At 53.8% G+C, this 23,108-nt stretch overlaps 2 protein-coding genes across 2 annotated transcripts in view; one reads left to right on the top strand and one right to left on the bottom strand.

Moving 5' to 3' along the window:
• Nucleotides 1–425: 425 nt before the first annotated feature.
• LOC122160053 (steroidogenic acute regulatory protein, mitochondrial-like) lies at nucleotides 426–2,180 on the top strand. The gene is made up of 6 exons (XM_042818251.1): nucleotides 426–504; nucleotides 1,175–1,305; nucleotides 1,394–1,552; nucleotides 1,634–1,809; nucleotides 1,907–2,000; nucleotides 2,073–2,180. Exons 1-6 carry the CDS (start codon nucleotides 426–428, stop codon nucleotides 2,178–2,180), a joined length of 747 nt encoding a protein of 248 aa, XP_042674185.1.
• Nucleotides 2,181–2,608: 428 nt separating this feature from the next.
• The window catches only part of ADAMTS14 (ADAM metallopeptidase with thrombospondin type 1 motif 14), a 21,940-nt gene continuing 1,440 nt past the window's right edge, over nucleotides 2,609–23,108 (bottom strand). The window contains exons 2-22 of the mRNA XM_042818247.1: nucleotides 22,248–22,657; nucleotides 19,178–19,316; nucleotides 18,179–18,369; nucleotides 13,399–13,482; nucleotides 12,163–12,310; nucleotides 10,691–10,796; nucleotides 10,437–10,580; nucleotides 9,947–10,079; nucleotides 9,680–9,793; nucleotides 9,041–9,189; nucleotides 8,773–8,948; nucleotides 8,554–8,687; nucleotides 8,255–8,378; nucleotides 8,044–8,127; nucleotides 7,726–7,889; nucleotides 7,440–7,605; nucleotides 6,719–6,851; nucleotides 6,348–6,555; nucleotides 6,123–6,249; nucleotides 5,756–5,866; nucleotides 2,609–5,279 (exon numbers count right to left, since the gene is read on the bottom strand). Coding sequence (XP_042674181.1) covers nucleotides 4,975–5,279; nucleotides 5,756–5,866; nucleotides 6,123–6,249; nucleotides 6,348–6,555; nucleotides 6,719–6,851; nucleotides 7,440–7,605; nucleotides 7,726–7,889; nucleotides 8,044–8,127; nucleotides 8,255–8,378; nucleotides 8,554–8,687; nucleotides 8,773–8,948; nucleotides 9,041–9,189; nucleotides 9,680–9,793; nucleotides 9,947–10,079; nucleotides 10,437–10,580; nucleotides 10,691–10,796; nucleotides 12,163–12,310; nucleotides 13,399–13,482; nucleotides 18,179–18,369; nucleotides 19,178–19,316; nucleotides 22,248–22,657 — 3,350 coding nt within the window. The 3' untranslated portion in view covers nucleotides 2,609–4,974. The remainder of the gene's footprint in view (nucleotides 5,280–5,755; nucleotides 5,867–6,122; nucleotides 6,250–6,347; nucleotides 6,556–6,718; nucleotides 6,852–7,439; nucleotides 7,606–7,725; nucleotides 7,890–8,043; nucleotides 8,128–8,254; nucleotides 8,379–8,553; nucleotides 8,688–8,772; nucleotides 8,949–9,040; nucleotides 9,190–9,679; nucleotides 9,794–9,946; nucleotides 10,080–10,436; nucleotides 10,581–10,690; nucleotides 10,797–12,162; nucleotides 12,311–13,398; nucleotides 13,483–18,178; nucleotides 18,370–19,177; nucleotides 19,317–22,247; nucleotides 22,658–23,108) is intronic.

Here is a 23,108-nt window from a genome sequence, read left to right as displayed (position 1 = left end):
TCAAGCTGTCCTGCGGCATTGCCCACGACCACCTCCGCAAGTTGCCTGGTAAGCACCACTCTCTCCCCACGTCCCTAGAAAAATCATGCAGAAATGAGGATGCTATGCTCTGAAAGTTCCAAAGGAGATGCTAGGGGGAGAGACTAAAGAGATTGAAAAGAAGATACTCAGATGGCCCTGAAGGAGATGCTAAGGGGGTCCTAAAGGAGGGAGTAAAAGATGCTGAGAGGGACTGCAAAGAGATGCTAAGTGAAAATTGTAAAAGCAATGAAGTTTTCAGTAGGGACCTGGTTGGTTCAGCCAATACTGATGCAGCTTGTTTCCAGATCAAATGAGTGCATGCTTTTGCTTTTCATGGCATACATCTTCCTCAGTGGTCACTAGCATGTTTCTCCCCAGGCCTGAAGACAGCAGCCACTGCGGTGATGCAGGAGCTGATAGATCCCCACTGCCTGCATTCCGAAATTCCTTCTTGCATCCAGAGGCTCATGGGGAAGGATGCTGGTGAGCAGCCTGTGCGGCCCTGACCCTTGGACAGTGCATACCTCAGCCCCACTGCAATGAGGGATGGGGAGGGATGAGCCATCAGATGCATTGATTATTAGGGGGGCAGAGCTGCCTTAAGGATGAGAGGTAACGGTCTTAATTTGTGCCAAGGGAAGTTCAGGCTGGATACTAGGGAACATTTATATTCAGAAAGAGTGGTGCTGTACTGATGTCCAGGGAGGTGGTGGAGACATCATCCCTGGAGGTGCTGCAGAGCTGTGGAGATGTGGCACAGAGGAACATGGGCAGTGCGCAGGTGGGAGTGGACTGGGGTTGGGCTGGGTGAGCTGAGAGAACTTTTGCAACCTGAATGATTCTATGATTCTGGTCTCTGGGCTGCTCTACATCACTCCAGTAGCTTGAAGCATCCCTAGCGTTGATGGGGATGCTAAAAGGTGAATGAGCTGTAAAGGCCACCAGAGCATCTAGTGGAGGTGACAGCCACGTACCAGGGTTTGGTTTGATGTCTGTGGCTGCAGACCCCACCAACTCACTTGAAGACCCAAAACATGGTGAACTCACCTGGCATGCACTGCTGTACCCACACCCCATCCCTCCACATGCATGCAAAGCTGGGCAGAGGGGGTGGATTTTTCACACTTCTCTGTGTTTCCACCCGCTCCTGAAGCCAGGTGCATAGAGCCCGAAGCAGACACGCAGCCCTCCAGCACGGACCTGTCCTACATCCACCAGGGAGAAAGGGCCCTGCAGCGAGCGCTGGGCATCCTGCAGCAGCCACACTGCTGGCAGCCAGAGGCCGTGCCGGTAACTGACCTGACCCCGTGCACACCACAAACCCCACACCAAGGCGCGGGGTGCAGCCCTGATGTGGGTGCTGTGCCTGCAGAACGCAGAGGCTGCCATGTCCAGCACCGCGCTGCCGGGGCTGGGCCGCGTCTTTCGGGCCGAGGCGGTGCTGGCAGCGCCTGTGGGCAGGCTGCAGGGTGAGCTGTTTGAGCAGCTGGAGGAGATGCCCCGCTGGAACCCCAGCCTCAGCCGCGTGGAGGTAGGCAGCAGGACCGCCGGTGGGCATGAAGACCCATTGAAATCCCACCGTACTCAATGCGTGTGCTCTGCGGGCCCGCAGGTGCTCTGCCGCCCAGGTGAGGACACGCTGGTGACGCACGAGGTGACGGCTGCCAGCCCAGTGGGACGCAGGGACTTTGTCAGCACGCGGCACCGCAGCAGGACGCGGGCAGCCATCTACCTGGTGGGCACCACTGCCCACCTCGAGCAGCCACCCGCACCACAGGGCTGCGTCAGGTAACACAGGTCACAAAATGGCAGGCTGTGGGGCCTATGGGGAGGAGGTCTCACCTCCAGGCCTGCTATTTTGTGGCGTAACCACCCTGTCCTGCAGGGCTGAGACGCGGCTGAGCTGTATTGTGCTGCAGCCGCTGCCAGGCAACCCAAGCTGCACACGTGTCACGTGGCTGCTCAGCATGGACCTGAAGGTAAGCAGCGCTGTGGCAGTGCCCCTGTGCTGGCCCAGCGCCCATCATCCTTCATGTATTTCTCTCCCCCAGGGCTGGATCCCCACCTCGGTCACCAACCGCGTCCTGCCACAGTGTCAGGCCAAGTTCATCGGGCACCTCCGCCAGCACCTCTCCTCCACTGCCTCTCTCTGTGGATAGGATTTCCCATCCTATGCAACCATAGAACCAAGGCAGGCATCATGCAAAGCACAGACAGAAACCCACCTTTCCTCTCATAGCTCCTTCTGGAGCCATGAAGCATGACTGGAGCCACTCTGGGGGGCTTGGAGCCTATATATCCCAGTGGCTTTGCTTATTTAACGGAAAGATAAAGCCGCTTGCAAAAGCCATGTGAAACCCTGGCTGAAAAATAGGAATTAAATAAAAGACAGAAGTGGCAGCTTACTATGGAAGACCCCTTTCAATCACACGCAGGTCATGTGTTCCCATACCACACTATTCCCACACTCTAAATAAATCAACAGAAAGAGACAGTGATGTGGATTTTTTTCTTTTTCTTTTTTCTTTACATTATGTTAGAGTTCCAAAAAAAAAAAAAAAAAAAAAAAAAAAATTGAACCCAACAAAATTAATAAATATTAAAAGTTAAAAAGCTCTGAATCTGGTATGTACAAAACTTTACACATTGCAGCGCTGACCAAGGAGGCAGGCAGCATGGTATGAGGTGAAGTGGGCATGCTGCATACTGCAGCCTCTGCATGACTGGGAGAATGCCACTGGCACACAGCAGCCCTGCACCAACGCCTCCATGGTAGCAAGGCTGAGGCAGCCCTAAGGCATCAACCTCCTCTGCCATACAGCAATGAACCACCGCAAAAACTAACGCAAGAAAGCCATAATGCCCAGGACAGCATCAAACAGAGGAGTGTAGCTGACAACTTTTTGGAGGTTGGGTGAGTATGCATGCATGCTGCAGCCTGCAGACATTACAATCCTGTACTGACACAGCTGCTGAAGCTGCAGGAGAGATCTGTGCATTCTCCTGCCCTGCTCTGCAGGCTCCTGGGATTGTAAACAGCACCTGCAGTGAAGCATTATCTTTGGCACAATAAATAAATGCTGGCACTCCCAGAGGAGGGCCCTGTGAGGGGCATGAGATGCAGCAGGATATGAGGTGTGCTGGTTGCTGGCTCAGACACGGGGCTCCATTCCATCTCTTAATGCAGCACTCGGGTCATCCTGCCTCAAGACTAGGAGTGATGTGGGACAGGAGCATCTTATCATCCCTTTGGCTCTTTTGGTACCATTTGGTAGCACCAGCAAAGGGTGATGGGGGCTTGCATGCCAACATGAAATGCTCTAGCCTCAAACATCTCCCAGCACCACGTATGTTGTGGATGCAGTGCTCTGCTCATGCACTAATGGCACTGCAGATCACTCATCCCAAAAGCAGCGCATCCTAAAGCCATTGTGCTGCTCATGGGGCATGCCCTATACTCTGGCCACCTCATCAGCAAGCCCTGGACATGCACAGAACCATTGCTGAATTATAGCTGAGTTTGGAAAGTGAATTGGAGATAGTGAAGGACAAAGGAGCAGTTCCCTGCATGTGCTCTTTGTGGGCTTCCTTCTTAGAAAATGAGCACCAAAAACAGAGCCTTCTGTCCACCTACCATCCTGTCCTCAGCCTCCCACTCTGTTCTCCTGACACAAAAGGAAGGTGCCCAACACCTGTACTCCCAGGCAAGGAAAAAATGGATTTGAGGCATCCCCAGAACTGAAGAACACGCTCACTGCTCTAGAGATGCCCATCCTGCCTCTCATGCAGCCAGGAAGGCAACACCATCACTGCCTCAGGTGCACCAAGCCATGCACACCTCACAACATCTGCCTGGCCCTCCTCAGATCTACCTCAGCAGCCCAGAGCCTCATCCCTACCAGCACCCACAGCCCATGGAGGGGCAAAGCATCCTCAGCTGAGGTCCAGCTCCCCTGCAAGCTGCATAGAGCCCTATTCTTCTAAAGTGCTGTGCATGTATCTAGTACTTGGCACAATATTTTTAATGGCGTTAATCCCAACCCTTTTCCCACCATGGGACAAAAGGTGGAGGTGCAAGAAGGCAGCTCTCCAGCATAGCCGTGACCCTAACCCTTTGGTGCTCTTCTTAGAGCTGAGCTCAGCATGATTTGGGGACACGGTGGCATCCCTCCTGGCACTTGGGCTTCCTGGTTTTCCCCATGGATCTCCACACGCCTTGGTGTTCCACAGACACTGGGCATATGGAAGAAGAGGGTCATGGTCCTGGGGATGCCAGAAGTTGGTATTAGTACAAAGCTGGCCAAGGGCATTATTGGCTGAAAAGTCACCACTGGGTGACAGGCATTTTTGAAACCCTGGTTTTGGTCTTTGGCCTTGTCCTTATTGCTCGTGCTATGGTTGGTCCTCTTAAAAGAGGTCACAGAAGAGAGGTTTTGAAGGGAGACCCAAGCTTCCTGAGCAACCTCATGCTCCGACCCAAACCTGGGTCTCTGTGAGCACCATGACAAATGTGCCGGTACCTGGAGGAGGCAGTGGCTGGCCAAAGAGCCAGGGTCCTCCTTCCAATCCTCTCCTATCTTACTGCTTAGAGGGAGAGGAAAAGGCAACCTTAAAGCCCCCAGTTTAGCACCTTGGAAGTTGGTGGCCCATGCCTCATGGGCCCGGGGCTCTGAGCCACACATGGAGGTAAGAACCCTGTCTAGAGCAGCCAAGCTGCTTTTTGCTCCATTTGACCTTTTTTTCCTTTGTGGCACTGCCAAAAAAAAAAATGCCACAGCTGGGAGACGGGAAATGAAAATCACAAGAAAACAGCAGTTTCCCCAGGAATTTTGGAGAGGGCCAGGTCATTTCCAAACCTGGCTGCCCAGGAAAACCACTGCTGGAAGTGGGAGAAAAGGAGAGATGGAGAAGGAGGATGGAGGAGAACGGCTCCAGCTGAGGAGTCATGCGGGGTTACCTGGCTGCCTGCCCCCTCCCCTCACCTTCTGTCCCCACAGATGACTCACTTGGGGCTGGGACCTCCCTGAGAGTTGCAGTGGTGGGGTCAGCACCGGGTGTCCCCTGCACAGAGGAGCTGGGGTCAGTAGGACTGGGGATCCCCACAAAGGTCCCCATGGGGGTGCCGGTGGGTGAGGCAGTGACGGAGGCTTTCTTGCCACAGGACTCGCAGCAGAGCTTGTTGTAGCCAGGGATGGAGCAGTAGCGTGCCAGGACCTCCATCTGGCAGAAGATGGATTTGTCCCCGAGGCAGGGCTCCCCTGGAGAGAAACAAAGCGGAGACAGAGCATCAGTGAGCACATGCGGTCACAGTGGTATTTACCTCCCACAAGGGCACCAGGCACCAGTGCTAACCGTGCTCTTTGCCCTATTGCAGCAATTTTGGCAATGCTTGGATGGAAGAGGTGAAGGAGCTGGAGCATCAAGTCAGTCCCAGGATGGAAGCTGTGGTGGATCCCCAACTCCACGAGGTGGCAACCTGGCGCCAGGCTGTGCACCACAGGAGGCTGGATGAGGTTACATTCACCCCAAACGGGCTGCAGGATACCTCCTTCCCCCTAACACTTGCAGGAAGATGGCAGCAAGCTGAGCTGCAGACACAGGCCATGCAATGTGTGCTTGAGTCACCTGAGATCCACCAGCCTTGCAGCCACCTGCCCTGCCTGGCACAGTGGAGGACGTGCCCCTAGTCTGAGATGAGCAGTGCAGGGATGGGGCTGTATGTTGGGGCACTTACTGGAGGAGATCTTGCTCACAGGGTTCTGGGGCCTCTCCCGGGGCTCCCACTGCCCTCCAGGTGTGACGTGGTCACTAGCATTGGCACTGGCGGTGATGCCAGAGGGCTTCCCTGCAGAGAGAGCACCATGTATGGAGGCACTTGAAATACCTTAAAGGTGTACTTCTGGTGACTTTGTTAGATATTTTCTTAAAAACAAGGTCATTTGGGAAAAGTCTGGTTGGCTACCCAAAAATAATCTAGCTGTTAACTCCGGAGTGCCCACCTCCATTCTCCCCTTGCTCAAGTCGTCACCAATCTGACAGAAAATCTGCAGCCACCTGCAGCGAGCCCATACCACAGGCTGTCCCCACACCCTCTCTCTCACCCAGACAGACAGCCACGTGGCAGCCCCGGACGGCCTCTGGCTTGTCCCCATGGCAGCGCCCTCCGCTCTCCTCACCCCTGCAGACCACCTGCCGCTGCTGCACACCGTCCCCGCAGCTGGCTGAGCACTGCGCCCAGGGAGAGAAACACGGCATGTGGGTGACAGCCAGGCACCCCCATAAGCAGCTCTGAGACGAACTCGCAGCCCCATCCCCACATCACTTACCTGCGACCAGGCACCCGTCCTCCACTGTGCTGGGCAGGGCAGGCGGCTGCAGGGCCGGCGGGTCTCGGGCCGCTCGGCACTGCAGTACTTAGCATGCAGGGTGCGGTTGGTGCCATCCCGCAGGCGCTGCACACACTGCACGGCCCGCACCTGCAGTCCCAGCTTGCCGCAGGACTTGCTGCAGGCACTCCACTCCTCAGCCACCCAGCTGCAAGGGGTTGGGGACAGCGTTAGTGGCGGGGGGGAGGGAGGGAGAGGAGGGCAGGGGAAGGTCCGTGTAGGGCAAATTGCAGCTGAAATTGCACAGCAGGGTGGGATGGGAGCATCCATCCACCACCCATCCAACCGCCCACCCATTCCGAGGGACTCACGTAGGCTGGGAGCACTCCTGCAAGTTGCACCGCCGCCGGATGGGCTTGGGCTTCTTGCTGTTATCACACAGGTTCCTATGCACCATGCGGTTGTCGCTCCTTCGCCGGCAGCCGTACTTGGTGTACTGGATGCCTGGGAAGCAGGGGGTAGCGTCAGGATTCTCCCACTCCCTGTCTTCCTGCAGCCCAACCACGATGGGTCCCCAAAGCTGCAGGGAACCCAAGCACACTGCCATGACTCACTCAGGGGATACTCACAGGGGTGTGAGCAGAGAGAGGCTCAAGGGCTGAGCAGACCCAGGGCTTCCTCCCCCAAACCACCCACGGGCAGGTAGGGTGGACTGGAGGAACTCAGCCACATTTTTGCAGCCAGGAAGAACAAGCAACATGCAGCAAGTGCAGCCAAAGAGCTGCTGCGCTCTGCCAAGTGAATGGTGCTCGCCTGGGAGCAGAGCAGATTGGGGCTAAGCTAGCGTAAAACATGAACTGTCTGTCACCCCGCAGGCAGCCCGGCTGCAGCAAGGTCAGCAGAGCCAGCGAGGGCTCGGCTTCCATCTCCATGAGTCCCAAAATCTTCCAGCACCCATGCCAGCAAGGAAAGCAGCAAGAGCCAGCACAGCTCACTAAAGCCTTTTCATTTATTTCAGCACAGAGCAATGATCAGCGTGCCCAGTCAGCCTCACAAGAGCACACGGTAACTACAATACAAAGGAAAAAGTACCTCCTCCACATGCCTTTGAGCACTGAGACCAGCTCTTGAGGGCCCACTCGTAGGAGTCCATCTCCTCCAGCAGGACATTGTTGTTGCTAATGAGCGGCAGCAGGTCCTCATGGATGATATACCTGTACATCAGGCTGCTCCTCACCGCCTCCTCCCTGGGGACGAGCTGCAGGCAGCAAGAGAAGCAGGGAAGGAGTGCAGGGAATGAAGCATAAGTGATGTCCATGCTAAAACATCCTTTCTGAAGCCACCCATCACCTCCCACCATTGGGTGATGGCCACTCACCAGAACACTGATGGCCTCTTGCAGAGGGCCACTGGTTTTCACGCTCTCCTTGCCTTGTTCCACGGTGTATTCCCATTCCAAGCCCATCTCAATGAACGCCTTGCTGGTGGTTTCTTGACCGCTGGCGTTAAGGATGAAGTTACCTGTAGCTTGATTTTTAACAGCTGCAGGAAAGAAAGAAATACTTCAAGTAAGTCTCTGATCCCCCCCCGAGGGGAAGCACCATCAACATAGCAGTGCCTCCCATAAGTCCCCTGCTCTGCTGCTCCCAGTGCTCAGCCTGAACTGCTCCAAAAGCCACCCATTGGTGGGACGCACCAATGCTGTGGGATGCTGGCTCCATCTCCTCTATCTGCACGTGCCTTGCCCCTGCTGGAATCTCAAACATCTTCAGAACACTCCCTGGATGACAAAGTAGACACAGGAAGGGGGGAGAAAGCTTTCAGAAACAGAGGGGCAGGAAGCAGTTGGTCTCCCTAGACACTGCCTCTTTGGGGTGCTGCCGTGAGACTGCGCACAGCTTCCTCACCTAGCTGCTTTGGGGTCTTGGCCAAGGTGCCCTTCACCGTCCGGCAGTGGGAGTTGTCACCCCCACAGACCCCACACTTGTCCTCCTGCTTCAGGGAGCCGACCTCCTTGTCGCAGCCAACATGCTGTCACCCCAGGGGAAGAGAAGGCAAACAAGGTCATGGCCCCACACTTGCGGCATCACCATGCACTCAGCCCCACACTGTACACCAGGTCGGCCTCTGGGCTTCATCCCCAACCCCATAGGGTGTGGATGAAGAGAATGCAAGAGCTTCTTCCCAGCCAGGGTCAGCTCCTTACCACACACTCGCCCCGGACGCAGATGCTGTAGGGATCCCGGTAGCTGCACCTGGTTCCATCGTGAACAACCTGGTTCATGAATACCACATCCCCTGTCCCCTCGGACTGGCAGATCAACTCGCACTTCTGAGCGTCTGGGCAAAGCAGAAAGTAAACCAGCAAGCTGGCTGTCACCTTCAGGTCCCCAACCTGCAGCAGGTGCCGAGGGATGGCACCCACCGTCGGGATGCTCATAGGGCAGCCAGGCATGCTTGCTGTCACGGTGGGTGTAGTACGAGTCACGCTTGGAGCACTGCTGGGCACGGAAATCCTCATAGGGCCCTGGGCATTCCTCACTGTTGCACACCTGATGCTCATAGGTGGCTCCTGGGCAGTTGCGCCCACCGTAAGCTGGGCTGGAAAATAAAACAAGGGGGTGAAGGCATCAGAGGAGCAGGGATGCTGCCAGTGCAAGGTGCACCTCCCGCTTCAGTGAGGCTGAACGTACGGCGGGTTGCTGCAGCTCCGGCTGCGTGAGCGCACACCGCCACCACACGTCCTGGAGCAGGAGCCAAACTTGGACCATGAACTCCAGCTGCCATCCTGGCTGTAGGGCTGTTCTGATGTCTTCCAGATGCAGTGACCCTTGAAGCACCACTAGAAAAGAAAAGAAGTGGGGGTTCATCCTGAATCACGCCTGGGTCCAGGACTGAACCAGCATGGGGGGCATCTCACTACTGGTAGGGGACAGCCCAGGCAGCTGGCATGAAACTTCCAAACAATTTAATTTGCACCCAACATCCAGATTTCCACATCTCCTGGCTTCTTATCCTCTCGTCTCCAAACCTGTGAGCCCTTCCTTAGTCAGTACTCGCACTTTAACACTGTGCTAATGGGCATGCTAAGAGCCTGAAGTAAACTTGATGACATCATGAGCTTGGACACACAATCACACCATCTCTCTGTGTTATAAAACCAAAGGAGTACTGAAAGGGCAGAGAGTTCAGAAAGAACAAAGTCCTCATCAGAGCCATGCTGGGCAACTGGAGGGAGAAATAAGGAATGACATCTTCAAGCATGGAATATGCAAAAAAAAACCACAGTGGGCTCTGGAACCCAGCCCAAAAGGGGAGACTGCAGTTGATACCTTGCCCAAGGAGCACTCAGTGCCATCCAAGGGGGGCCCTTTCTTGGTCTTGCAGAAGTAAGGGTTGTCTGGATGGCTGCACCACAGCTGCTTGCAGGGGTCAAAAGTACGGAACTGCAAAGCAAGCAGGATATTGGTGTTGGTATCGTCCTGCCCCACAGAGAGCCTACTCTCAAGGCAGGAGAAGGCCCCAGGCTCCTGGTGGGCACAGGACAAGGTGACAGAGACTGGACAGCAGCAAAGTGGCAGCACAGGGACTATACTCACTGCTGTGCAGGTCTTGTAGCCCACACCAAAGTCAAAGCGGCACTGTTCATCCATGGAGTAGTTAATGCCCGGCAGCTCAGGGAGCGAGGGCCACTGGTGCTCAAAGGGATCATCCAGCAGGCAGTCGTAGGAACTGCAGGATGGGGCAGAGACAGGGGATTTCCCTCCTTCTCTCAAGTCCCATCTCAGAAATCCCAGTCCTCTGAATCCCAACACAAGCTACCCACTGCCACAAAATGTGTTTCATAAAATCATAGCATCATAAAAAGGCTTAGGTTGGAGGGGACCTTAAAGATCATCCAGTTCCAACCCCTCTTGCCATGGGCAGGGTTGTCAACCACTGTGTGCTTGCACATCAGCAGCAAAGAGCAACCCAATGACCCACTCCATCTTCAGGCTTCACTGGTGTTCTCCATGGCACTGACACACAAAACCACTCTGGCGTGCTTCTATTGCCTTTTGGAAAGGGAATGGGAAGGAAGCAACCTACTGTATGTAGCGGTTGAGCTCCTGCTTGCTGCAGCGGGACCAATGGTAGCGGTGGAAGGCAGCCTGGACCAGCGGGGCCATGATGCTGCCCATACTTGTCTCATCAGCACAGCGGTTGCCCTGGCCATCATGCTCCATGCCCAACCTGTCAGAAAAAGACAGCAAATCAAGTTGCCCGTGGGATTTGGCACCCCAGCAAGGGTGTGGGAAGCCCTCTTGGCCAAGCGCTGTGCCGGCTCCATTCCCATCACTTACACATGGCCAGTCTCATGGGCCACCACAAACGCCGAGGAGAAGCCATCCTCGTGATTGAGGGTACAGCTGCGGAGAGGGTGGCACATCCCCGTCACTGGTGCATAGCCTGCAGAAAGTGAAGGAAGGAGAGGGGAGAAGAGGGAAGAGATGACTTTTGAGAAAGGCAAAAAAATAAAGGGACAAGCAAGAGCCTGTCATAATTCATACTACCCTTCTTGGCATCGAGGGACGGGAAACTGTCAAAGGAAGGACTTGTGGGCCCCAAGGAGCTCTGGCCAAAGCAGGGCAAGATCACCCTGAGTAATTCTGCCACAGCATTTCGAATGAAGGCAGAGGGTGAGCTGAGAGGAAGGCTGGGCTCAGCAGGAGACAGGGGGAGAGGACAGGAGGATCCCAAGCCATCCATCACCCATCCCGCCAATGCAGGCCATCTGGAAGAGCCCCAAAGTCAACAGCAGTTGAGCAGACAGTGTTTGATGCTCCACAGTCAAAAGGAAAGCAAAAGTCAAGCTAGGGGGCTTGAGAAAGAGAAGTGGGTAATTGGGTTTAACCGCACAGCAATGAGTCAAATCCTGGATAAGACATTTTGAAAGATTTTTTTTTCCATGAAACTTTCCACAAGAAAGAGCAACGACGTGGAAAGTTTTCTGGACGAGAGGGAATATATTTTGTCTAGAATGAAAATGGGATAATGTCCCAACCATGGAGATTGTCAGTGTCTGGCAGGGGAATGAGATGAAGAGGCACAGAAAGGACACTGATATCCAAAATGAAGGCCCGGGTGAGAACTGGGAGAAGGAAACAGTTCTCAGCAGTGACAAGAAGTACCTGAAAAACATGTAGTTGGTAAAGACCAGCTCAGCACCTTTCCAGCTCCATGTGGCTTTCACACCAGTCATCCCACACTGACCACCTCTTGCCCCAGTGTTATCCATGGCAAGACAGTGCCCACATGTGAGGCAGCTCCTGCTCCAGCTTCTCGTAATGCAGAAAGCCAGAATTGCATCAGCTTTCCAAGATTACTCAGTGCTGGCCACCGCTGCTCCCCTCCACACCGCGAGCTGCTGCCAGCACCAGAAGTTTATACAGGCTCCCCAGGGCTCGGCTTGGCTCAGCAGAGGAGAGCAATGAGGCTCCAAACCGCAACACTGCGCAGTGTGAGGATGCAGATAGCGCTGGTCCTTCTGGTGCTGAACAGCTGGAGGAGAGCCTCAGCCACCTCCTGGGAAAAACCCACTGGTAAACCCTCCAGCACTACATCTTCCAGACTCTTGCCCATATGCCAAAAAATGTCCCCTCACCACTGCCTTGGGGCACAGTCATTTGGCCAGAAAGCTTAAGAAAAACACAACAACTCGGTCGCAGTGACCCATACAGAGCCAGGTTCTATAGGTCCCCAACAAGCTCCCTTGCTGGCTCTCCCCTGGAAAACTGCACATACATGACCGAGATTAATACAGTACCTTGCATACCTGCAGGACCAAAATCTTGCCTGGTGAGGAACACGGCATGGTCATGGTGCTCGGCGTGATCAGGGTCGGAGCGTTGCTGTGCGTGAGCCCAGCGGCACACCTGCTCCAGGCTCCGGGACGGGTTCCCACGCTCGATCAGGCTGACTGACTGGGAAAAGAAGCAAGAAAACAAAATATAATAAAATAAAATCGAGGAGCTTAGCGTACTGGAAAGCAATGAGCATTCTGATTCCTGCTCTGGCTCCTTAGCAAGATGCTGATGCTCAGCATTTTTCAGCCTTGCAGTGAACAACAGGGTTGGAGACTCCAGCAGAAAACATCTTCAATATCTTCAGTTTTTGTTCAGGATGACCATTTTGCAAAGATACACTCATGACAATCTCCTCTCTACCTGGTGGGCAGGCATCTGCTGAGCTCAGGAGCTGAAGAAGGGTCAGAAACGCTGCTCTTCCCGTAAGGAGCCATGGCAGTTTTTATCCTGCCAAGTGCAAGGCAGAGACAAAAGGCCCAAGCAGTAGGGTTTCCTGAGAGCAGTGGCAACCTCAGCCAGAACTCAGTGCAGAAGCAGAGTCAGCTGTGCTGTGCTGCCTGCACCACGTCATCTCCCAGAACGTTCTCAGGAAACATCAAACACCGGTGGCCTGGGACCTCACCCAGATCCAAACATCTGCACAAGGTTTCCACATCTTCCCCAAACTTAAACAATGACAAAGCCGGCCACACCAGCTGCCTCTAGCAGAGGGTTTTGCAATGATTAAATCACCCTGACCGCAGCCCCCAAGCCCTCATCCCACCTTCTCCTTCACACATCACATCATCCTCTAGCCCCAAGCATGGACTGCTGGGAGGAAGCCAGACACGCTGTTGGCTTCCACGCCCAGCAGTGATGTTCCTCTCAGCCAGGATTTGCCAAAAACGAGACTGCCTATGTTCTCATCCTCACACTCTCGAGAACCATCGCCAGGTCTCTAGGATGCATTTTGTTTCTTCTGGCCAAGCAGAAACAATCAGGGCTTTTCTCTAACATCCACTGGGGCTGATTCATGGACCTCACACAGATGTTAGCACATTGGGCTTGTTAGCATTCTTCCTAGAGCACTTTGTGCAGTGTAGGGGCTTGCCATAAAACACGCAGCAAATTGCATTGTTCTATAGGAAACCTTCTGGCTCAAAATCAAAGAGCAATCTAAGAAACAACAAACTCTCCTGTGTCCCAGTGCCTGATGCTGCCCTTACCTGACGGTACCCCACCATGATCATCCTGACCAGCACGATGTTGATGTGAACACCCAAGGACTCATCATGGTAAATTTCATCCACCTGAAGAATTAGAGAAAAAGATAAAGCAGAGGAGGGTCTGAGACCTTCACAGCTAGCAAGGTAGCCCCCGGTCTCTGCTGCTCTCCACGCTCCTGCATTCAGCATCCTCCCACCGACCACCCATCCCATGCCTGGCAGGAAGAATGGCTTAAAACAATCATCTTGTGGCTTTCCAAGGAAATTCTTGGGTGGTGGAGCTGACATGGGTCCTATATACTGCTCATCCAGGGTGCCTGACCCATAACTCACAGGAAGGTGCCTGCAGTGCAGAGGCCAGCACGGAGATGTTTAGCTTCCCATATAAGCATGCACATCCCAACACTAGTTGGCAACAAGCATTGCTCCCCAGCTAGGTCCAGCCCTGCATGCTCTCACTCCTCTCCCACTTTCCAAGACCAGGTGCAAAGACCGCATCTCCCTCCTCCCACCCCCAGCTGGTTTTGTTCTTGTTGTGCTTTAAAAACCACAGAGCAGACCAGCCAAAAAAGCAACATTTCCCAGGAATCGGGGGAATCTGATGTTCAGTGACATCACCAGCACCAACAAGAGTGGCTGCCTTTCCAATGGGGCCCCCTCCACCACAGAGCATCCCACAGCAAGCTGCAGCGCTTGGTGGATACAAGGAAATGCTTGGGGATGTCATGTTCTTGCAGTTGGAATAATTTAAAAAAAAAAGAAGAAGAAGAAAAAAATTGATCTGATCAAAGCAAGGGTATTACTCAGCTGTTGTCCCGGTGAGTCAAATCTGACCTACTGCTTCAAAACCCTGGGAACAATCCGCAGAAGGAAACAGCAAAGCACAGAGAACAGGGAGGGCTTGTGAGTCAGCACGGTAACACATACATCAGCACTGCTGATAGAGATCACTTTGCAGAGGAAATCATGAGCTACTGCCCTCTTTTTCTGCATTTTGGGAAGAAAGAGGTTTGAAAGGGCAGTCTTTAATGGAACTTCTCTCTGATCTTCCTTTCACAAATACCTCTTCTGCTCAAATACGCTAACAGCAAACAGCAACATCCGTCCTTTAACACTCACCACCCCATATTCTGAAGATGTATGGTCAAAATTAATAAGCTCTCCAGCCCTTCAGCAGAAAAACAAGAGGGACAGCCTGTGAATTTATGACTTTCTGTGGTTAACAGGCATGGTGGTGATGAGCTGACATTTGGGCTTGGTGATCTTAGTCATCTATTCCAACTGTAACAATTCTACAATCAGGAGGAGGACTCCAGGACTTCAAGAAAACATCACTGATTTGAACCATCTTGGCTTTACTTCAGGTTTTACTGGGATTGCTCTCCTCACACCTGGGAGGCACATGGGAGGACACAATAGTGTTGCAGAGCAGCAGACAAAGCCCGAGATGAAGACACAACACAAGAGCATGAATATCACAGCATCCTGCCTGTGATCCAGCAGTGAAAAGGGGAACTAACTTCCCTTGGCTCTTCCACGATGAATATTACAATTAACATTATAAACAGAAGCCAGGTTTACAATTCTTTTCCCTTCGTTTTTTTTCCCCCTTTTCCCTGTAAGCTTCCACTTGAACAATGGCTGTGGATGTCGCATGGATCCAGACGATTTTCCAGGCGACATGAGAGCTTTGTGAGGCCCAGGACTGACAGCAGGCTTCTGTTTGAGTCAGTCCATTCCTGAACCCAGCATGAGCCAGCATTAATGCAGCCATGTGATCACCAGCGGCCCCGGGCTATGCAGAGGTAAGAGAAGCCCACGCCTGCCACCTCCTGAATGCAGCAAACAGCTGAGAAAAACAGATAACCAAATCCCCAGTCCAGCCCTGCTTAATGCATCACTTGAGACGGTTCTGCACCACATCCTTAACTCTAAATTGGAGAGATGTGGATTTGAAGGCTGGACTATTTGGTGGATAGTTGGTTGGATGGTCACAGCCAGAGGGTTGTAGTCAATGGCTCTATGCCCAGGTGGACTCCAGTCAGGAGTTGTATCCTTTAGGGGTCCGTCATGGGACCAGTGCTCTTCAGCATCGTTACCATAGAATCATAGAATCACTCAGGTTGGAAAAGACCTTACAGATCATTGAGTTCAACTACAACTTAACCATACTACCCTAACTCTAGCAACCCTCCACTAAATCATGTCCTGAGCAGGGATGTGATTTGATCATGTCATGATCAACAACATAGACAGCGGGATCAAGTGTACCCACAGCAAGTTGGCCAATGACACCAAGATGAGTGGTGCAATTGATGCAATAGGAGGAAGAGACACCATCCAGAAGAACCTGGACAGGCCTGAGTGAGGTTTAACAAGATCAAGTGCAAGGTGTTACACTTCAGTCGTGAAAACCTCAGATATGCATACGGATTTAGATAAGAACTTGAGAGCAGCCCCGCGGAGAAGGACCTGGGAGTCCTGGTGGATGAAAAGCTGGACACAAGCCAGCAGAGTGCTCTTGCAGCCCAGAAGGCCAAGGTATCTTGGGCTGCATCAACACAGGAGTGGCAGCAGGGAGAGGGAGAGTACTGTCCCCCTCTACTCTGCCCTTCTGAGGCCCCATCTGGAATACTGTGTCCAGGCCTGGAGCCCCCAGCACACGAAGGATGCAGAGCTGTTGGAGTGAGTCCAGAGGAGGGCCACTAAGAAGACCAGAGGACTGGAGCACCTCTCCTGTGAAGGAAGGTTGAGGGAAATGGGTTTGTTTAGCTTGGAGAAGAAAAGGCTTCAGAGAGACCTCATTGCAGCCTTCCAGTACTAAAAGAGAGCATATAAGCAGTATGGGGACAGACCTTTTTACGTGGTGACAGGACAAGGGGGAATGGCTTTACACTAAAAGAGGGGAGATTTAGGTTAGATATTATGAATAAATTATTTACTCAGAGGGCAGTGAGGTGCTGGCACTGCTGCTGAGAGCTGTGGATGCCCCTGGAGATGCCCATGGCTATGGATGGGGCCCTGATCTAGTGGGGAACAACCAGCCCACAGCAAAAGTTGGAGCTGGATCGGCTTTGAGGTCCCGTCCAACCCAAACCATTCTACGACTCCACAGCAACCTCTGCAGCTGATTCAGAAAGCAGATAAGGAGCAGGCTGTCAGCGCTTTGGGAGAAAAGCCCTCCAGAAAATACCTGTTGTGCAGTGGAAGAACTGGCATGCAGAGCTCCTTACCTAACAGGGTCAGATGCCAGCCTGTGTACTGCCATCATCTGGAAAGGCACGCTCTCCAGCTTCATTTAAGAAAGATATATTGCAGAAGACACTAAAAACACAGTCCAGCCATGGGCTGGAGGCAAAGCATCAAGCACACCGCCTGCAGCCTGCAGCACGCCGGGGGGGCAGCAGCAGCAGTGCAGCACAGCGCCAGGACCCCGCTCCCACCGCAAGCCACCCCGCAGCCGTCTAGACTCCCCCGTTCCTGAGGGAAGGCAAACACAAAGAGAGCACGAGAAGAATTTGCCAGGCGTGCAGAAACGCTGACGTTTCCAAATCCCAGGTCTCGCGGGCAGGGCAGCCAAGTCATCTTCAGCCGCTTGCCCTGCGCTCGCATGCCTCCACGCAATGGCTGTGCTATCCCAACCACACGAGCCCGTGTACGGTGGGGAAAGCGCATGCATGTGTAAGAACAACACCAGAGGTATTTGCTGTTGTTATTGCATCGCCAGCAAGGAGGCGGCTCACGGAGCTGACTTTTATTTTGCAAGCTCCATGGGGAGGGAAGAGAATCTCTGCCTGTTCAGCATAGCAGTTAGGTAACCCCAGGCTAAAAATAAAGCTGGATCTTCGCTCTTTCCCCAAATCCCTCTTATGTGGGGTCTCGGCAACACTTTTTCCCTACAAACAATGAACTCCTAACGCGCTGGAGGGAACGCACAAGTCAAAGCCTGGCTCTGACTCATGGGGTTTCCTTAGAAACCCGAAACAATGGGAAAACACCAAGCACATCATGCAGTTACCCAAACGGTGGGGCACAAACCCTAGTGGTGCACAGGGTCCCACAACAGCCCTGCTCCCACTCAACGCAATACCTCCAGGGAGGCATTTATCTGCATTACGTTACTTTTCCCCTTTCATTGATGCAGAGCTTCCCACCCTCCTCATTCAATTCCCAGTCCCTGGCGCTGCCTTTATCTGAGCAGTCGGCACCCCGGTGAAAAGCACTGCTGCCAAACCATGAAATGGGGCTGAAAACCGCCTTTTGATGCATACTGGCAGCCCTTGTTCCCTGGTGGAAAGGGGCAATGAGCTCATCTCCGGCACCCCAAGTACAGAAGACCCCACAGCATCCTCTGTGTGCAGAAGGAGCCAATGGGAAAATGGGGAAAAACTGTCAAAAAGCAGTTTGTGGATATGGTGTTGGAATTCCCACCACCCTGCACACCGATACATAGCTTGGGGAAACCATCAGAGAAGAAAAGGTTGCAGGGAAGGCATTGGGCTATGTAAAAGAAGCAACTTCACAGAATCATAGAATATACCAACTTGGAAGGGACCATAAGGATCACTGAGTCCAACTTCAACCTCTCCATCTTCATGTATCTGGGCTGATGGCACTGAGAACACCCTGAGGATCCCCACCCAGAGGAGGCTCACACCTTCTCTGAAAGGTGGCAAACCAGCACACCCCTCCTGTGCCTGGTTTACCCTGCAGCCCTAAGAATGAAACACGGCAATCCCTCCCCACAGCCACTCCCGGGGACCCCCCAGCAGCGCCTTACGATGTTCATCAGGGTGAGGACATAGTTCTGCACGTGCTCCTTCCCGTGGAAGCGCACCACCGAGTCGTCAACAGCCAGCAGCACCTCGATGTTGTAGCCATCCCTCTTGGCATGCCGCCGCCGGCGCTCCGCTTCACCCAGCCGCTCGGCCAGCCGCTCCAGGGAGTTGGGGAGCTCACCCAGGTGCACACCTGACCACCGAGAGGGGCAGGAGGAGGAGAGGAGGTGAGGAGAGCCAGTGCTGAGGGTCACGTTTGGGGCTCAGCACAGCTTTGGAGGGGGTTGCGTTATGGTCCAGTGAGCCCATGAGGATGGGCCTGCTGGGGAACATGTGCTGGTGGTGGTTCACCCCACATAATGAGGCTTGGATTGGGTTTTTGGATCCATGTCTTTAAGGGTACTATGTCTAATGAAGTCCCCCCTTGTAATGGTAACATCTCAGATTAATGGAAGAGACACAACGAGCATCCCCTTGCTGCAGCATCCTGCTTTCCCCACCCTACCAGCAACCCTAACCCCAAACACCTACAAATACCCTACTGCCCTTAATCTATACACAAAACCCCAGATTCCTCCCCAGGAGGAAAGCACAAGGTGAGCAAGCCCAAATTTTAGAAGGGAAGAGGCAGGGCAGCATGAGGACACAGAAGTCTAAGAATGCAGGAGGTGGGAATGCTCTTGTGGAGGTGTTTCAGAGCCCCGGAGATGTAGCACTGAGGCACACGGGCAGCGGACAGGTGGGGTTGGGCTGAGTGGGCTGAGAGGGCTTTTCCAACTTGAATGATTCTGTGATTCTATGATTCAAACAACCCAGAAAGTGCCAAATCCACCCCCAACAATAAGCCATGAAACTTGCAAAGCCAAAGCCAAGCTCTTCCTGTGGATGACAGGCATGTCCTGGCACCCCAGACACTAGCAGGCTGCATGCCTCTCCCCAGACCACCTCCAGCCTGGCACAACCAAGTACTTTACAGAACGCAGGGGCACATGGAGCCCTACCTGGGGACTGTGGGGGGCCACGCTGGACTGCTGTGCGGGGATACACCACATGGGCACGGCCCCGTGCCTCCGTGTCCTGCTGCCCACGCTCTAGCGGCTCAATGAAGAACTCACCACTGTCCGTTCGGATAAGGCCAGCCTGCAGGATGCAAGGAGACAGGAAAAAAAGAGGAAAAATGGGAATGTTGCATCCATTTATATACCAACAACTCTTTTCTGGGACTAAATAGACTTGTTTGGCCACTTCCCTACCAAGCTGCCCCATAACCCTAACGTTGAGTGCCAGACCCTGCATGGCACCAGACTGACTTCACAGCCAGCTGCACGTGGATGAACCTTAATTTCTTCTGTGGGTAGGGGAAAGAAAAAAAAATGGATAGAGAAAAACCAATCCCAAAACCCTGACCACACTTCAGGTTATATCTGTACACGGCTCCAGAGATCCATCTCATCTTACCAAGATCCCCTGCATCCCCTGTGCCAGGGGACAACCCAGCTGTCACCACACATGTCCTTGTCCCCCAGGCCACCAAGAAGGGAAGTGGCCATTCCCAGCTGCAATGGTTGTGGGAGGAAGGAAAAGAATGCCGCCCATCTCTGCCCTGAAGCATTTGGGATTAACACAGGGGAATCCCTTCGGTGACACAATGGGCAGTGCCACAAGTCCCACTTCTCCCCAAATCCTGGCAAGTGTAGGCAGGATGTACAGATCAGTTCCCCAGTCACATTTTTACAGCACAGAATGGACCCACCAGAACATCATGGACATGTCACCGCATCCCCATGGAATCAGCCAACCTGGCTCCGTTATGCTTCAGCAAATTTCCTGCTCCGCTTTGCTTTTCTCAGCTGTTTACCTCCTCCTAGAAGCAGATCTAGGATTGCTGTGGGTTTGGTCCTCCTTCTCAAGGAACCTTGGCATACCATGCTGCATCCTTTCTTTCCACCATGCAGGCAGCCGCAGCCCCAGCACAGGGCACCTGGGATCTCTGCTCCATAGGGACAGGGGGATCCTTGAATTCGGAGCACTGTGTTTACAGTCCCTGCTCCCCTCAGATACCAAGCAGGAAGCTCTCCCCATGGAGAGCCCCATTTTTTTAAGCTTACAGCTGCCAGACATCGTTACCACTGAGGGTACAAACAACACAAATGTCCAGAAGGATGCTTGAATTTTAGAATTCACATAAAATTTCAGAGCTCCCCACCAAGGTGAGCTGTTGGCCACCCCACTGCCCAACATGAACCACACAGCCCTGAGGGCAGAGCCCTGGGCACGGCCCCAAGCACGGCTGGCATGCCAGGATTCCACATGCGTGAATGCGCCCAGTGCTTCCCACCGCCCGGCGCCGCACACAGAGAGCAGGGCTGCTGCCTTTCCCATAGGATATTCCCCATTGGGACGCAGCGCTTGAGAAGATCTCTTTGAAGTCAGCCCTACCAGAAAAAAAGGGAAAACACTGATATTTTTGGAAGCAGCCCTCAGCACAGCAACTGCTGCCAGCATGTAGAGGGCTGGGGAGGATGAAGGCTCTCCTCCAGTTCCTCGCTGAGCCCATATGGCAGAGCAAGGGGGCTGCCCCCACACCCCCACGACACCCAGCACCCCCCAAGGATAAAACTCCCCAGGATCCTCGGGAAACCCTGAGCATGGAAAAAGCCACCAACTATCCAGGGAATCAGAGAAGGGGGGAGCAGAGACGTGCCTATGGATTTTTCCTACGCATTTCACACTTCATTTGAACAAACCGTCCCAGAAAGCGGCACTGCGGGAACACGCGCAGCCAGGGGTCGTGTGGGGAGAAGGTTCAGGGCAGTGTGCCCTGCTAACTGCCTTCACCCCAGCCTGCAAAATGGGGCAGAAAATGCCATCTGGGGGGTTTGTGGCTTCTGGGGGGATGCTCTGCCCAGCACAAATAGAGTCAGTCAGTTTGGAACCAGGAGAGCCAAAGATACTCAGAGTGGGCACAGCCCCAAAGATGCCACCCAGCATCACAACCTGCAGCAGAAAGCAGCTCCCACCGCAGCAGCAGTGCTACTGGATGCTTGCTGGAGGCAGAGGAAACATCCCCACTGCTTTCAACCGCATCCAAGTTCACTGGCCACAGAGAGCTCTGGGTCACAGAGAACTCTCTGCTGTTTCCCAGCCTCGCTGCATTTAGAGGAGATGCTTCCAAAGCTGGGGATGATGAGCTCAAACTGCTGGCAAAAAATAAACTGCCGGATGGACGCGGAGTATTTATTTCTAGCCCTGCCGCTCTATCATTTCTGCTCGTAGAGTAACACCACGCGCCGTATAAAAAGAATGGAATGCCAAATTGTTTGTGCTAGCGGCCAAAAACAGCTGCGGAACTGCCAGAATAAAACAATAAAAAAAGAAGCAAGGGGGGAAAAAAAAAGCAAAATGAGAAGTTTAGAGCGACCAAAGTGCAACCTGGGAAGTGATACCAAGAGGAAATAATAAATGCTGGCATGGAAAAGGAGAGCTAAATTGGAATAAATTGGCCCAGAGGAAGTTCGAAGGGCAGTGATTTGAGGTGTAGAAAAGTGAGGATAAACTCCTGAAGCATATTCAGAGTAGAACCCCACAGGCAGGTTGGGTGGTGGGGATGAAGAGGCAACAGGGCTGCTGCATTGCTGGATCACCCTCACACAGCCACCCCAAGGCCACCAGAAAGCCCAAATATGTGAGCTATTACCAAAACCATGGGGATGCTCCTCAAAATAATGCCTGCAGGATGCATGGGTTTGCTTGGGAGAGGGACATGCAGGCAGAGCTATAGAACCACTGCATGGTTGGGTTGGAAGGGACCTTAAAGCCTTACCCATCCCCACCCCCTGACGTGGGCTGGGTGCACCCCAGCAGACCAGGCTGCCCAGGGCCCCATCCATGGCAACCGAGCACCTGCAGGGATGCTGTCTGGATGAGGAAGGAGCAGCAATGCCACCCTCACCCTAGTGACCATGGTACCCACAGGGCAGTATCCCCTGATCCAGATCCGCCAAGCTCTTCATGTTGGGACACCCAACCCAAAGCACAAAGAACCCCAATGGTGTGGGGGCCCACACCTACCAGCCCATCACAGTTGCTGATGGCCACGGCTCCACCTGGCACGCCGGTGATATCGCCGGTGAAGAGGCAGTGATGTTGCAGGGGCTGCCGCAGGCGCAACCCAAAGTCCTCCTGCCACTCAGCCACGGCACGCGGTGGCACCAGGCCAGTGTTGGGCCGCAGCCGGAGGTGCAGCTCGCGGCCCAGCACCGTGACGTTGAAGTAGAGCGGACGGCTGCCAGCACCGTGCTGGGAGGATGCATGGCGGGCCCCACGGCGGCGGCGGGTTGGGGTCGGGGGACAGGGAGCTTCGGTGGGGGCCGTCGTTGCTGTGCCACCTGACAGCACGTGGGAGAGGAAGCGGCCGCGGCAGTCGGCACTGAAGGGCACGGTCACGCCATACTCACTCAGTTGGCCGGACAGCAGGAGCTCTGCGGGACACGTGGATGGGTGGAAGGATGGGGGGAAAGATGGGGGCAGAGTGACCAGACAGGTGGATGAACAGATAGATGAGTGGGTGGGTGTTTGGAAGGATGGGTGAGTGAATGGATGGGTGAACGGATGGATGAGAGTGTGGGTGAATGGGTGGATAGGATGCAAGGATGGGTGGGTGACCAGACACGTGGGTGAATGGATAGGTGAGTGAGTGAATGGATAGGTGGATGGATGGATGGATGGATGGATGGATGGATGGACGGACGGACGCATGGAGATGGATATGGGGCAGACTGGGGTCACCCCAGGCAGAGTTCCTCCCACCAACACCACTCCCACACCAACCACTGCTCATCTTTTAACCCTCTCTCCAGTCCCCACTGCTGATGCCGTCCTACTACTCGTCCCCGACCCAGCTCACCCTCCTCCCAGCCCCGAATCCTCCCT

This window comes from Centrocercus urophasianus, unplaced genomic scaffold, assembly GCF_019232065.1.
Source record: "Centrocercus urophasianus isolate 14NV4802_14NV808 unplaced genomic scaffold, USGS_Curo_1.0 seq_17, whole genome shotgun sequence".
NCBI lineage: Eukaryota > Metazoa > Chordata > Aves > Galliformes > Phasianidae > Centrocercus > Centrocercus urophasianus.
The sequence above is the reverse complement of the archived record's forward strand: the minus strand, read 5'-3'. Positions and strand labels throughout refer to the sequence as shown.

Bases quoted from the DNA above. Each gene is read 5' to 3' on its own strand.
- LOC122160053 (XM_042818251.1), top strand. From the start codon at position 426: ATGCAGGAGCTGATAGATCCCCACTGCCTGCATTCCGAAATTCCTTCT. The intron at 1,306-1,393 runs GTGCCGGTAACT...CTGTGCCTGCAG, and splicing joins ACTGCTGGCAGCCAGAGGCC to AACGCAGAGGCTGCCATGTC. The intron at 2,001-2,072 runs GTAAGCAGCGCT...TCTCTCCCCCAG, and splicing joins TGCTCAGCATGGACCTGAAG to GGCTGGATCCCCACCTCGGT.